The 12,601-nt window shown below is 33.3% G+C and overlaps 1 protein-coding gene and 1 pseudogene across 2 annotated transcripts; one reads left to right on the forward strand and one right to left on the reverse strand.

The window, feature by feature from the left end:
• Positions 1–814: 814 nt before the first annotated feature.
• On the forward strand, positions 815–2,480 carry LOC125202436 (annotated as a pseudogene).
• A 796-nt stretch (positions 2,481–3,276) lies between these two features.
• LOC125202833 lies at positions 3,277–6,092 on the reverse strand. Of its 2 annotated transcripts, none has more exons than XM_048101308.1 (5): positions 5,597–6,092; positions 4,538–4,933; positions 4,289–4,324; positions 3,953–4,092; positions 3,277–3,796 (listed from the first exon to the last, which is right to left on the reverse strand). In XM_048101308.1, the coding sequence occupies exons 1-5, from the start codon at positions 6,023–6,025 to the stop codon at positions 3,355–3,357; spliced, it is 1,443 nt and encodes a 480-aa protein (XP_047957265.1). In that variant the 5' UTR covers positions 6,026–6,092; the 3' UTR covers positions 3,277–3,354. The 2 variants fall into 2 exon arrangements, with proteins under 2 accessions (XP_047957265.1, XP_047957264.1); XM_048101307.1 differs by having other exon boundaries at positions 4,232–4,324; positions 5,597–6,090.
• Positions 6,093–12,601: the final 6,509 nt, after the last annotated feature.

The raw sequence follows: 12,601 nt of genomic DNA on the forward strand, positions 1-12,601 counted from the left end.
TTGTAGTAGTACTTTAAAATATAACTCCATTAGGTGTATAAATTATAATGAACTTGAACCTCTTAACAGATAGACAATTATATGGTGGAATAAATATATTTTTTCTCTTCATCTATGAGAATGAATCAAAACATTTATTAAGTGGGTATTGTATTTGAATACTGTAATAGCACCAAAGTAAGTTCAATGATTCTCACAATATTACATATTGCAATTGAAAATGACTATATAATTACATGACTTGGTTTGGCTAAATTTGAGAATAATACAATAAAACTTTATCCCCTAGCACCAATAGGTTTTAGAAATATTTAAGTGTTGATTGGTGGATGAAATCATAAAACTAATGCAATTTATAAATATTTGTAAAATAATTAAAATAATTCGTAACGGATGAGGTACACAAATTTGTAAAAATCACAAGGAAAAAACAATGAATTTTGTATGTTGAATACACCCATTGTTTATTTTAAAATATTCACGCGATTTCTAATTAATTCAATAGCCTTGTTAAGCACCCTAAAAAGCTAAAGCTCATTATTATATCTAACAAAATTGACATAAATGTAAAAATCATGTGTACAACGTCAAAATTCGTGAAAGATAAAAATAGTTTAAGATACAAAACGAGAAACCCTAGAGGAAAAAATAAAACCAAAATTAGTTTAATAGGAAGTATATGACATATTAGAGTAATTTATCATGGCTTACGACTTCATTATTCGTCCAATTAAATAATTGTATTTCACCTAATCCTGTCCATCTATATATAGAAGTGCATCTTCCATGAACTTAACACATTTGAGCTCCGAAAATATTTTTATTCATCAAACTCATATATCTATAAAAAATATAGTAAAATGGCAAGATATACCGTCGGCGACTCCACCGGTTGGGACATCAGCGGCGACTATGTAACCTGGGCAAGCGGCAAAACTTTTACCGTTGGTGACTCCCTTGGTATGTTCATCAATATTCTATTTTCGACTTAATTAATTTTCAACTAAATTATTAATATACTAAGTCATGTTTAGTATACATGTTTCACTTTTATTATATTTTCACTTTTTATACATATATTAGGTTAATCATGGGTTCTTGTTGCTTGCAAACTATTTTTCTAAATCTTTAATCAATATCCTTGAGAGCTTTTTTTAAAAAAAAATTCAAAGCAATTTGTCTTCTCGATTTGAGTATCTTAAGTTAATTAATATAATCTAATAAAAATATATTAAAATTGTTATCGCTTGCCTAATTTTTTCTTAGGGATGGTCGGAAATATAATAGGCGACCATCGATTAGTAGATTCTTTTTGAAGAAGACATCAAACAATGCCACTTTTGGATTTTTTTTAATTGCATCCCCAATCAAAGTAAAAGAAAAACCTTCTTCATCATCACGTTCATTCACAACATATTGTAAATTATTTCCAACCATTGACTATGCCTCAAATTTATGTTTTGGATCTAGCAGCTAAAAATATTTAATAGTACTCCCTCCGTCCCAGAGAAGTTGGCACACTTTCCTTTTTAGTTTGTCCCACAAAAGATGTCACATTTCCCTTTTTGGAAAAAGTTCTCTCTCACATGAATATAATAATTATATTTTCTCTCTTCATTTAACACACAAAACAAAACCTCCTAAAATCCCGTGCCATTTTCAAAGTATGCCAACTTCTCTGGGACAGAGGGAGTACTATGTATGTGCATCATTAAATGTCGCATTTTGGGAAATCTGTCCCATTTGACTTTTACCGCATTAGGTTAGTGTGTCATAAAAATGACAAACTCATTTCACTCAAATTGCATTATAAAACTGATATATAAAAATGATTTTTTATGTTTCGTTACATTTTTTCTTTCATATTTCTTCAAAATTCTTAAAACCATCTTGATCCCACATGTTTGTCTTGGGATTAACTTGTTTTGGTATTACAGTGTTCAACTATGGTCCATCCCATGCTGTGAACGAAGTACAACAAAGTGACTACAGCAGCTGCAACACCGGCACCGCCATCAGCTCCGACAGCAACAGCCCCACCACCATCACCCTCAGCACCCCTGGCCCCCACTACTTCCTCTGCCCGACGCCCGGCCACTGCAGCCAGGGCCAGAAACTCACCATCAACGTCGTCGCAAAACAGTGAAGACACCCCACCAACTCCTACAACGACCACACCGTCCTCCCCACCGCCCTCCTCTGGAAACGCTGCCACTAGCGTCGACGGCAAGATGAGCTCGGTGGTTGGCTTGTTGCTTGTTGTGGGAGCCATGTTGGGAGTAATCGGCCAAGGCAAGTGGCAGTGCTTATTGTAATTTTCTTTTAATATTTTTTATTTTGTGGGGGTTATATTTTTAGTATGATTGTATGTACATGACTCATTATGTGGTGAGGTTGTGAGACCATCTCTATTGTTATAATCGCCATTTATATTATTGATTTGCTTCAATAAAAATGCCCTTCAGGGATTTTATATTCAATACTATCATTGAGTATCTATGTAATTCACTTGTATATCTGAACTGACTGACATTTTAGTCCAAAAATTGTTGGATAACATGTAAAGGTATCTCAAATGTAAATAGTATAAAGTCCACGATTTCATATGATAGGTTTTTAACCAGTACAACATAGTTCAAAGATTGTTTATGAAGTTGCGGAATTCAGTTTCCTATCCATTCAATCAGATTTCTTCTGTTTCATCGATTTTGTTTGGATCCGCCTTTTCTTTCTATAAAGGGAAAGAAATGGATCTTCTTCAATGGACCCCTAGCTTGCTCCTATTTATACATCTCTATCTTCTGTATTTCAGGTTTCTTTTCAGTTTGTTATTTATGAGATAAGATTAGACTGAGGCAAGTGCCTTTTAATCGATTTGGTATTAGGAGTAGGCAATCAATTAATTCTTGCTAACTAATTCATTTAATACACTACCAAAATATTATCCAGTCAAAAATATTCTGGTGCATTTGAATAACCTTATTCGAATAAATTAGTATTATGATCAAGGGCAGATTATAACGTGCAAACTTCTTTGATCATTGTCCAAAATAGAATTTTGTATTTAGCTGGTGACGGCTTTCATAAGATATTAAATGTCAAACTTCTTGAACTAATATTCTTCTGCCTTGGCTAGCCACGATTTTAATTTTTAATGTTATAGTATTGTTTAATACAATTGTCAAGAGATATGCATTTTATATGAAAATTTTGTGGTCTTCAACTAATTCCAATACAATAAAACATACATAATCACAAAATGTCATTGGATATGAGTTTGGGAGAGAGAAAGAGAGCTTCATTCATTGATTAATAAGAAAACTTACAGAATAGCAGAAAACATACATAATCACTTCACATAGGTGGAGGATTAGTCCATCTTCTCTTCATCTCGGATTTCGATCTAACCTCCTTAAGTTTCCCATCCAATCCATAGTCCCTTTCCATCACCAGATTCATTCCCTCATCCGAATACCACCCAACGCCTACACAGAGGATGCCTTCCTTCTTCACATCCACATATGCAGTCACGCCTCCGGGTAGCCACATAACTGTCACGTCTTGCATATCCACAATCTCCTCCTCCCCAAAGTAGACCAGATTCTCTGGCAAGCTTCTCTTCTTCAGGTTTTCCGTGCATAGATACACGTAAGGCGCGCTTTTCCCTTCCTCCAGGGTCATATCCTCGCCATATATAGGCGTCGCACTCACCTCAAACACCTTCCAAGACCCACTCAGATCTGATGGTTGGACTCTCTTCCTCTGAGAAAATGGCTTCAAATCCAACTCCAATTCACTGTCATGAAGAATACGGATCAAAAGACACTTTCAAACAAAATTTAGTAATATGTAATCCATGAGAACATACGCATGGTTTTGAAGAATTTTCCAGCTATCACAAGAACTTGAGATGCATGAACATATTCCAAAGTTTCCAGTTCACCAAGGATACCTTGTATCAGGGATATCAGCTGGACTAACCCATTCTTCTTCATAAACAGCAATCCTCATTATTTGAATATCCGAACCCCCATTGCTGAATTCTATAGTATGCACCACACGTAATCTTTTATGGCAGCCCTTAACCAAACACTGGAAATTGGAACACAGTAGATTACTGAGACTGTCTATGATGGGGAAAACAATGGATTGCGTATCATATGCAAACAAAGCTTAGATAATAGAAAGTCCAGTGACATATGAAACGAAGATGCGATAAATAGAGGCATACTTGTTCGAACTTGAAAGTTGGAGAAAGGTAATAATTGGATTCATTAAATTCACCAACCGGAATATCCACTGGGCCTCTGGAATACGACCCATCCTGGAAAATCATTTCTCGAAATGTTAGATAAAATCATAAGAACCATCCTGCTTAGCAATAACATCACTTGGCCATGACAGAAAATCATATTATTTTTAATAAAGCTTAGCCACTAGTTAAGATTTATCTTTGGTGCCATTTGCCAATTCTAGTAATAACATTTAAGGGACTATAAGTCAGTGTAAAGAAAGGAAAATAAAAAACAAGTAGTACCTCAAAAAATATTAGACCAGGTTCCATCCCCATAACATCTTCTTCCATCACATCACTTCTTCCAAAGTCAAATGACTCAATTTTGGGCAAATTAGGACTGTCAGATGCATCTTGTTTTTTATAACCAAGACCACCTTTATTATTCTGCTTTTCACCATAAGGGTTCAAAGTAACCCAATTTACTTTCCTATGTATTTGAGAATTCAGATCTCCAGAAGTAGATGGCAGTGCCTTGATATGAGACAAAGTATAGCAATCAAATAAGTTCTCATTCTTGCTCCCAATCTCTATAGGCTCCATTTCAGCAGTGATGGGAGAATATACAGCTCCAACTCCCTTCCATATTCCACTCACACTACTTGCAAATGTGTGCCATGCTGGCCTAATCACTGGTTCCTGTAACACTACATCTTATAAATCAATGCACAAGAAGGAGAGTCTTACTGACTGAAAACAAATAAAGTCACAAATCCAAGCCACTTGGCCAGTTTAACCAACCATGTTTGTATTTGTTGTAAATCATTGCACCAGATTCAGAATACAAGAACTAGAGAGACTATCTAAGGAATAAAGATAAGAATCAACTCCAATAACCCGACAGCAGTAGCTGTAGTCTGCGAACATGTTAAATGCTATGTGAAATAAGCTCGGATGACACGACTACAACCAGACTGAGGAGATGCAAACAAATAGTACAAACTAAAACAAATAAGTGATGACTTTCATAGAAACACTACCATTTTATTATTCTCTTGCTGAACCAATGCTCCAATAAAGAGTAGTTTTTCATTCATATCACATGTCCTCTTCAAAGTTTAACCGAGACATTGGCTCGAAAGACACAAAATTGCCAGCTCCTTCGACACATAGCAAAATAGCATGGCAACATCATGAATCTTATCCATAGACTCTATCCACATTACACCCCCTATAGTTCTTCTAACTGCTAAAATCCTTTCATTTTGATAAATTCGATGGATTCCAACAGTAGACAACCAACCAAATAAAACGCTATGAAAATCAAGCCATCTGCAAGTCCTAAACATAAACATATAATACCTGCGTCTGTAAAATGGTTTCAACTTCCATCAACATCGAACCGGAGACAAGAACTCCATCACCTTTCTTATACACATTCTTCACTCTCTTCCCTCCCCTTTTCCTCCGCCGCGTTCGACCCTTGTCCTTGTCAGTCTTCGCCATCTCGTTGTCGATACTCCACACATTATCTTTCCCCTTGGCCGCCACTTTCCCTCTCCGACCATCAAAATTCTCCATCGGCCTTCCCCGGCCATCGACAAGGCGGCAGCTTTTGTCTTCAAAATTGCAGGAAATGCAGGGATAAGAAGCGTGCCTATGCGAGGGAGAAGATGAAACCGGGCGACAATCGAGATTATCCGCGAATAAGTGCTGCTGTTGTTGGAAGCCTTTCAGCAAGAAACCGCTACTGCTGAAGGCTTTGCAAGCGTCGGTGCATAGTGATTGCATCGCTTTTGAGTGACTGTACAAATTGGGGATTTTTGATGAAATTAGGGCTTTTGAATTATCTCGTTATGGCGGTTAACACTTGGAGAAGATGAAATCGTTATTTGTAGGTTTTGAAGTCGTGCTGAAATTTTTATATATTTTTTTTCAAATTCTGCAATTATGTCATTTCTCAAATCATCAAACTTTCCTTCATTTTTGCCGGGAACCACCATGTTCTAAAGTTATGAGCTAAATATTTTCAAAATTTATAAAGGTAGTTGAATATGTAATTTAATTTATAAAGGTAGTTGAATATGTAATTTAATTTATAAAGGTAGTTGAATATGTAATTTTATGATTGAGAGTATAAATTCTTTTTGATCCATTTAAGTTCTATATTCAGAGTTGCAATCATATTGATTAATTAACGAATTGATTTGGCATCTTTAGTTCTTTACTATGCACGCATAGGGGTATTATATATTGAGTATGAATCAGATTTCAAATCGTTGTAACATCGATTGAACTTAATTGTCAAAGCCATGGTGTCGTAAATTCATGTTGTGGTTGTTGTATAGAAGCTATCAACATTATTTCAATACACAAGTACTTCCTCCGTCCCGGCTAAGATGATACATTGCTTACCCAGCACGGGATTTTATGAGTTATTAGTTAAAGTGATTAATTGGAGAGAGAAATGTAGGTGTAAGTATTAAAGTAGAGAGATAAAGAAAGATAGATATTTTAATAGGAGTGAGAAAAAGTGGTTGAATGTATTAATTGAAGAGAGAAATTTTTCAAAAAAGAAAATAAGTCATTTTAGTTGGGACAAACTAAAAAGGAAAACGTGTCATCTTAAGCGGGACGGAGGGAGTAGTAGATTTGTAAGCAATGATATTATAAGAAGAAAAATAATACTACTACTATATTATGAGATGATGATTATGATATATCTGCTTGTATATTTCGTTAGGTGCTCCATTTGGTTTATGATTTATATTTCTTCATACCTAATGGTCCATATGTTTTGTCTCTTTTTTAATTTTTTTGATAGACCATAGTATGTTTTTCTTTTGGTAGGGATGATGAACGTGTTTGTGTTGGTATTTGTTTGTAGTTGTTCAAAAAGACTAGCATCATTTATTGTGATGTGAGTTGGGTCAGGCCCACCACTACACCCAACAATGGATAATCAGATTCCTTCGGCCCACAAATGAGCCCATCTTAGTATTCTTGCTTGTTTGGTGTGTGTAATTTGATCCAAGCACAAGGGTACACTAATAAATTCAAAGATGATAGGATCATATTAGCATTCAGTCATTCACAATGGTAGGGTTGTGATTCGTCCCGTCGGTGTGGAGTGGTGGAGGGACATGCTGCAGGTGATTCAACGGGACGAGCGATGCACAAGAGAGTAAACTTTGGCGAGATCGAGACTCGAAGGTTTTCTTTTTAGTTTTAATTCTTTTTGTATGTATAAATGAATAATAATTTTAATTGGAAATTGAAAGTTTAGTCTTATGGATGTGAGCATTATGGAAGTATGATGTGTCAGAATCCGACTACCCTATACTATCGCAATTCTAAAAATTAGTCAGCACGAAGTTTAGATTTTTTTTTCTCAATTACATTTAAGAGTGAAATTTTGGGGGAATTGTATTTAATATAGCTAGCACCTTGAAAATTATACATATGTTCATTGTCAGTGAGTTAAACGATATCGTCTATTTATAAATAAAATGACGTCGCTTAATTGAAAACATCACTAATATATTTTACATAGACCGCAAGATTTTTTTCATCATTGAAAGTAAATTCAAGTTTCATAATTTTTTTCAACTAATTTTTAAAATTACAAAACAGCCTAATTTCTTTTTTCAAATTTCATGATTTTTACTACAATTTACCCATTTATTACTACATTATCTCTGGGTTTCAACTTTCGCTTTTAATATGGCCGAAAAAGGTTAAAGTTCCACATCCCATTTTTATCTGTATTCATTGCATTTACATACACTAATTAAAATTTTATTGTATCATTATGCAGACGTGCACGGCAGAAACATATAATCACAATCCACTTCAACTTTTTCTTTTAATTATTCTGGTTCTTCTTTTCAAATGCCATCTTTTTTAAAGTGGGGTACACACAAAATTCGACTTTAAGTAGGCGTAGAAAAGGAGATACCCTTTCTTGGCCCCACACATTTTGTGGACCATTCCAATTTTCAGATATATGAATTTTACATTAGAAATCTAGTAGTAATATAATATTCACTTTTTATATCCCTAAAACTTTTTCGGTGACATTATTATTTCAAATGGGGGTTATGCTGTATCTGATTTTGCATACAATTAATAAAAGTTGGACTTTTGGAAAACAAGTTGAAAAATTGTTATGTTTCCTTAAAGTCAAGGGTCAACCATTATCAATCAATTGCAAAGCTTATTTTCAATCGCATTCAATTTAATATGCCAATATGTAGCCATCCCTTTCTCTAGGATTTTTTTCTCTTGATCTTTGTCATGCTTCTTTTTCTTTTAAAATACTTCAATTCCAATAAATAAATAAATAAATACTTACAACAATGTTTTTCTCCATGTTTATGGTGTTTTACAATTTTTTAAAACACCAAAATGAAACCGGAGAAGGATTGATTAAGATTTAAGGGAGTCCATTAATATCCAAGTTTTCTTGAAGAAATTCTCCAAAAAAATTCTTTAAAGTGATCAATTGAATGGTGGTAACGGTAAATTAACACAATTATTACTTACATGGCCATAATTTTAAGAAGATTCCTATCTTTTGGGGCTGATTGGTTATGACTATGAGTATGAAATCACATTTGTTGACTATATTTCTTAATTATGATAAATGAGATCTTAATCTAAGCACAAGTTGGTCGTCAATTATCTATTTATAATCCGGCATCATCATATCTATTTAAAACCGTTTTAAAGCGATTTTACATAATGCTAGTTCAAAATTAATAATAATCAAAATTATCATATATGTGCATAAGGACGGTGATCCAATTTTGATAGGATAGGAGGTGATGTTTGGATCTAACCTTGTTATGGCAAACTATTTATTTGACATGATCCTAATTAATCTTTGGCCATATACAATCTCAAATCTCAATAACATTGGTTCAAGTACATTAATATTATGCATGCATTGCCTCATAAAATGTTGTGCTTTGTAGTGTGATCTTCTAAGTCACTCCTCCCAATAAGCAATATTTTTACGAGGATAAAACTGCTCAAAGCTAGAGATCGACGCAAAAAATACTCAAAGCTAGAAATTGACGTAAAATAGCTCAAAGCTAGAAAGTAACGTAAAACAGCTCAAAGTTAATTTGCCCGCAGGGGCAACACAGTTGGTTACGGAGGGCAGAGTTGCAAGAGTAAAAGACAAAAATCGACTAGCAAACATCTAAGGCACACAACAAAATCACGCTTGTCTCTTACAGCAAATGTATCGATCTCGGATAAGACCAAAACTCTTTAATTGGTGAGGATTGACGGATAACTTCTTGTGTTGCTAGATTACTTTTATTTTATTTTATTTTATTTTATTTTTATGGGAGCCTTCATATCACCACCAATATCAACGCATACATACTACCAAAGCATAATGTGCACTTTAAGATAAATACTTGTGAAATGTTATAATTGCAAAAGGTACAAACATGAACAGCACGTTAACGTTTGACCGAGTCTAATGAATTGGAAAATGGGAGACCGGCCGTTGAAGCTATTGTCGGACGGTGTTGTACCTTTCTATGTTAGTTCATAGATTACAATGCAACTTACCTATTAAACAAATCAACTAAAATATACGAACCACTAATTAATAAACTTCTTTATTTTTTGGGATCCAACAATCCGTGAGATGCTTTTCAGTAGATTAATCAAAATATAGTAAACTTTATCAAAGTCTCATATAATATAGATATCGAAAAAGGTGACACTAAATACTTTAAATCACATTTATTAATAGTTTGCATGAATCTTTTTTTCATACTTTAGTCACGAGGCCACTGCCTTCTGTGTTTGATGCGTGTCATGCTTTATTTTGTAGTATCAATATCATAAAATAATGACAAAATGGACATTTATATAACTCAACAAAAATGGACATATTACCAATTAGGTGACATTGATCGTCTAATTAACTGATCATTCATTTTATATGAACTGCTCTAATTTATATATACTCTTACATTGGTTAATTAATGGTTATATTATTTCAATGAACATTAATTGATTACGTCAATTTTTTAATATGATTGCCAAGAATATAATAATTTTTGAAAATGAATCTTGCGTGCTTAACTAATTAATGCATATAAAATTTAATACATATATAAAGTAAAATGTCCATGGTAATTTTTTAAGAAATCCGATGCTAGAAAAATGCAGAATGTTCTTTAATTGAAATCATGAGATACATAAGGGAGCATGATGAAACTAATTTAAAAATGAAAATATAGCAAAAGTTTAATTGGGACTACTACCGAAGCACATGAAATTAATTCATTCGTTTTGGGGTTCCTTTTTGCACTTAACCTTTTTTACATACAATTTCATCAAACACTATACGCATAATCAACCATCCAAATATTAAATACACTGCAAAAAAGGTCACACAACATATGCAATGATGCAATTTATTGCTTGAATCACAAATAGATAATTATTAAATTTGAGGAGGCTTGTATGATATATGCAGCAGTACAAGCAAAGTAGAAACATTTTTATGAGTGCATATGTGTGTGTAGGGTCTAATTTTTACTTTAATTTTGGTGTAACACATGATGAAATGGTCCCTTGTTTCCTCAACATACCATGTGATGGATTTTACTATTTTACATACGATTTCTATAATTATCATACACATTAAAGTTAACCTATTCTTTACTTATCTCTAATTAAAGTTAACCTATCCTTTACTATTTGTTCATAACTATTTGGCCCCCTACATGCACTCTAAATCAATGAATTTCGATTTTTATGAAATGATTAATTAGCTACCCTTGAAAGATTATTTTAATTGATTTTAAAAAACAAAATATATTAATATAGTTTGAGATGTAGGAACTACATAAAATTTAGCATTTTTTATTGTTCATTACAAGTGAAATGTGCAATATATATGAAAGATTTATCTATGTGTGATATGCATGTGAGAAATATATAATAGTAGTAGTACAATATAAAGTAGTACTCAAGTTACATGAAAATGAGAAAACTAAAAAGTTAGGCTTGTTTGATATTGGACACTCATATCATTGATAATAATGAAGATGTATTTTTCATTCCTTTTTCCGGCTATTCTATAGTATTTTCTTGACTTGTCCGGCTATTTTATGTATTTATGATTCTGTATTCCTATTTAATTTCAATGTAGACTGTATTTAATCTTCCTAACTTGAAGAAAAAGAAATGGCTATATTTTGGAGCCCACTATGTCATCAATGTGCATATGACAAAATGAGGCTATAGTATTAATTTCATACTACTATAAAAAAATATAAAATGTAGCCAGATATTGATAATAATCAATGCAATTGAGCCTTCAAATTGTTTACAACCAATCTACTAGAAACTTCAAATTATTTATTCGTTTTAACAATAATGAGTTTTATGATTAAGCAATAATTTGGATTTATCCTGTTTACACACCGAAATTAGTGGCTCTAAAGGCATTAGCAATAACAGCCCATCTCCGGAGCTCATCTCAGAGCCTATCTCCATTTTTTTCTGCCACATCAGCAGGCTCATTCTAAAGCCTATCTCCCTACAATGAAAGTCCATCCCAAAACCTATTTCAAAGCCTATCTCATTTTCACATCATCACTATTTAATTTCATTCTTTTAATTTTTTTTAATGTAATAATAATTAAAGACATCGTAGAATATACGACATAAAACATATTTCATTTTAAAAACTAAATAAAGCATAAATGTCTAAATAATATAAATAAAATTGCATAATAAATTCATTCTTCGATGTATTACAATATTGGAAAACAGAATACAACGAGAAACGAATTTAAACATTTCTAGTAAGAAAATTTTTGAAATAAAGACAAGGATGTGGGTGTGTGAAATGAAGAAGATTGAGGTATTTATATAGGAGAAGAAAATTTTAAAAAAATGAAAATCGGCTTCGGCTTCGCCATCGCCCCGAGCCTTTGCAATGGAGGCCTATCACAGGCCGATGCAGAGCCTATAGGGGCATCGGCTTAGCCCATTTATCGGCGGAAGGGCGGAGGCGTTGGAGAAGGCCGATCGGCCCTCCCTCCGCAATGGAGGCCGATCGGCAGCGATGTGGTGCCATGGTGGCCGATCGATCGGCTGTGGCGGGCCCAATACATAAATGAGTATAAATGAAATAAGTATAAATATTTAAATATATCATATGTCATACCAACCAACCATTGATATATTATATTTTAATTTAATTAATTGAATGTTCTAGTAAATATTAGAACGAAACAATTTAATATATATATATATATATATATATAATTAAGTGAATAAAATAATTCATATAAAATGTGAGGATCCTAATTCCCAATGAGCATCGAG

The sequence above is a fragment of the Salvia hispanica genome, chromosome 1 (genome assembly GCF_023119035.1).
Source record: "Salvia hispanica cultivar TCC Black 2014 chromosome 1, UniMelb_Shisp_WGS_1.0, whole genome shotgun sequence".
NCBI classification, from domain to species: domain Eukaryota; kingdom Viridiplantae; phylum Streptophyta; class Magnoliopsida; order Lamiales; family Lamiaceae; genus Salvia; species Salvia hispanica.

Bases quoted from the DNA above. Each gene is read 5' to 3' on its own strand.
- LOC125202833 (XM_048101307.1), bottom strand. From the start codon at position 6,025: ATGCAATCACTATGCACCGACGCTTGCAAAGCCTTCAGCAGTAGCGGT. The intron at 4,934-5,596 runs GTATTATATGTT...GTAGTGTTACAG, and splicing joins AAACCATTTTACAGACGCAG to GAACCAGTGATTAGGCCAGC. The intron at 3,797-3,952 runs GTATCCTTGGTG...TCTTCATGACAG, and splicing joins GCTGATATCCCTGATACAAG to TGAATTGGAGTTGGATTTGA.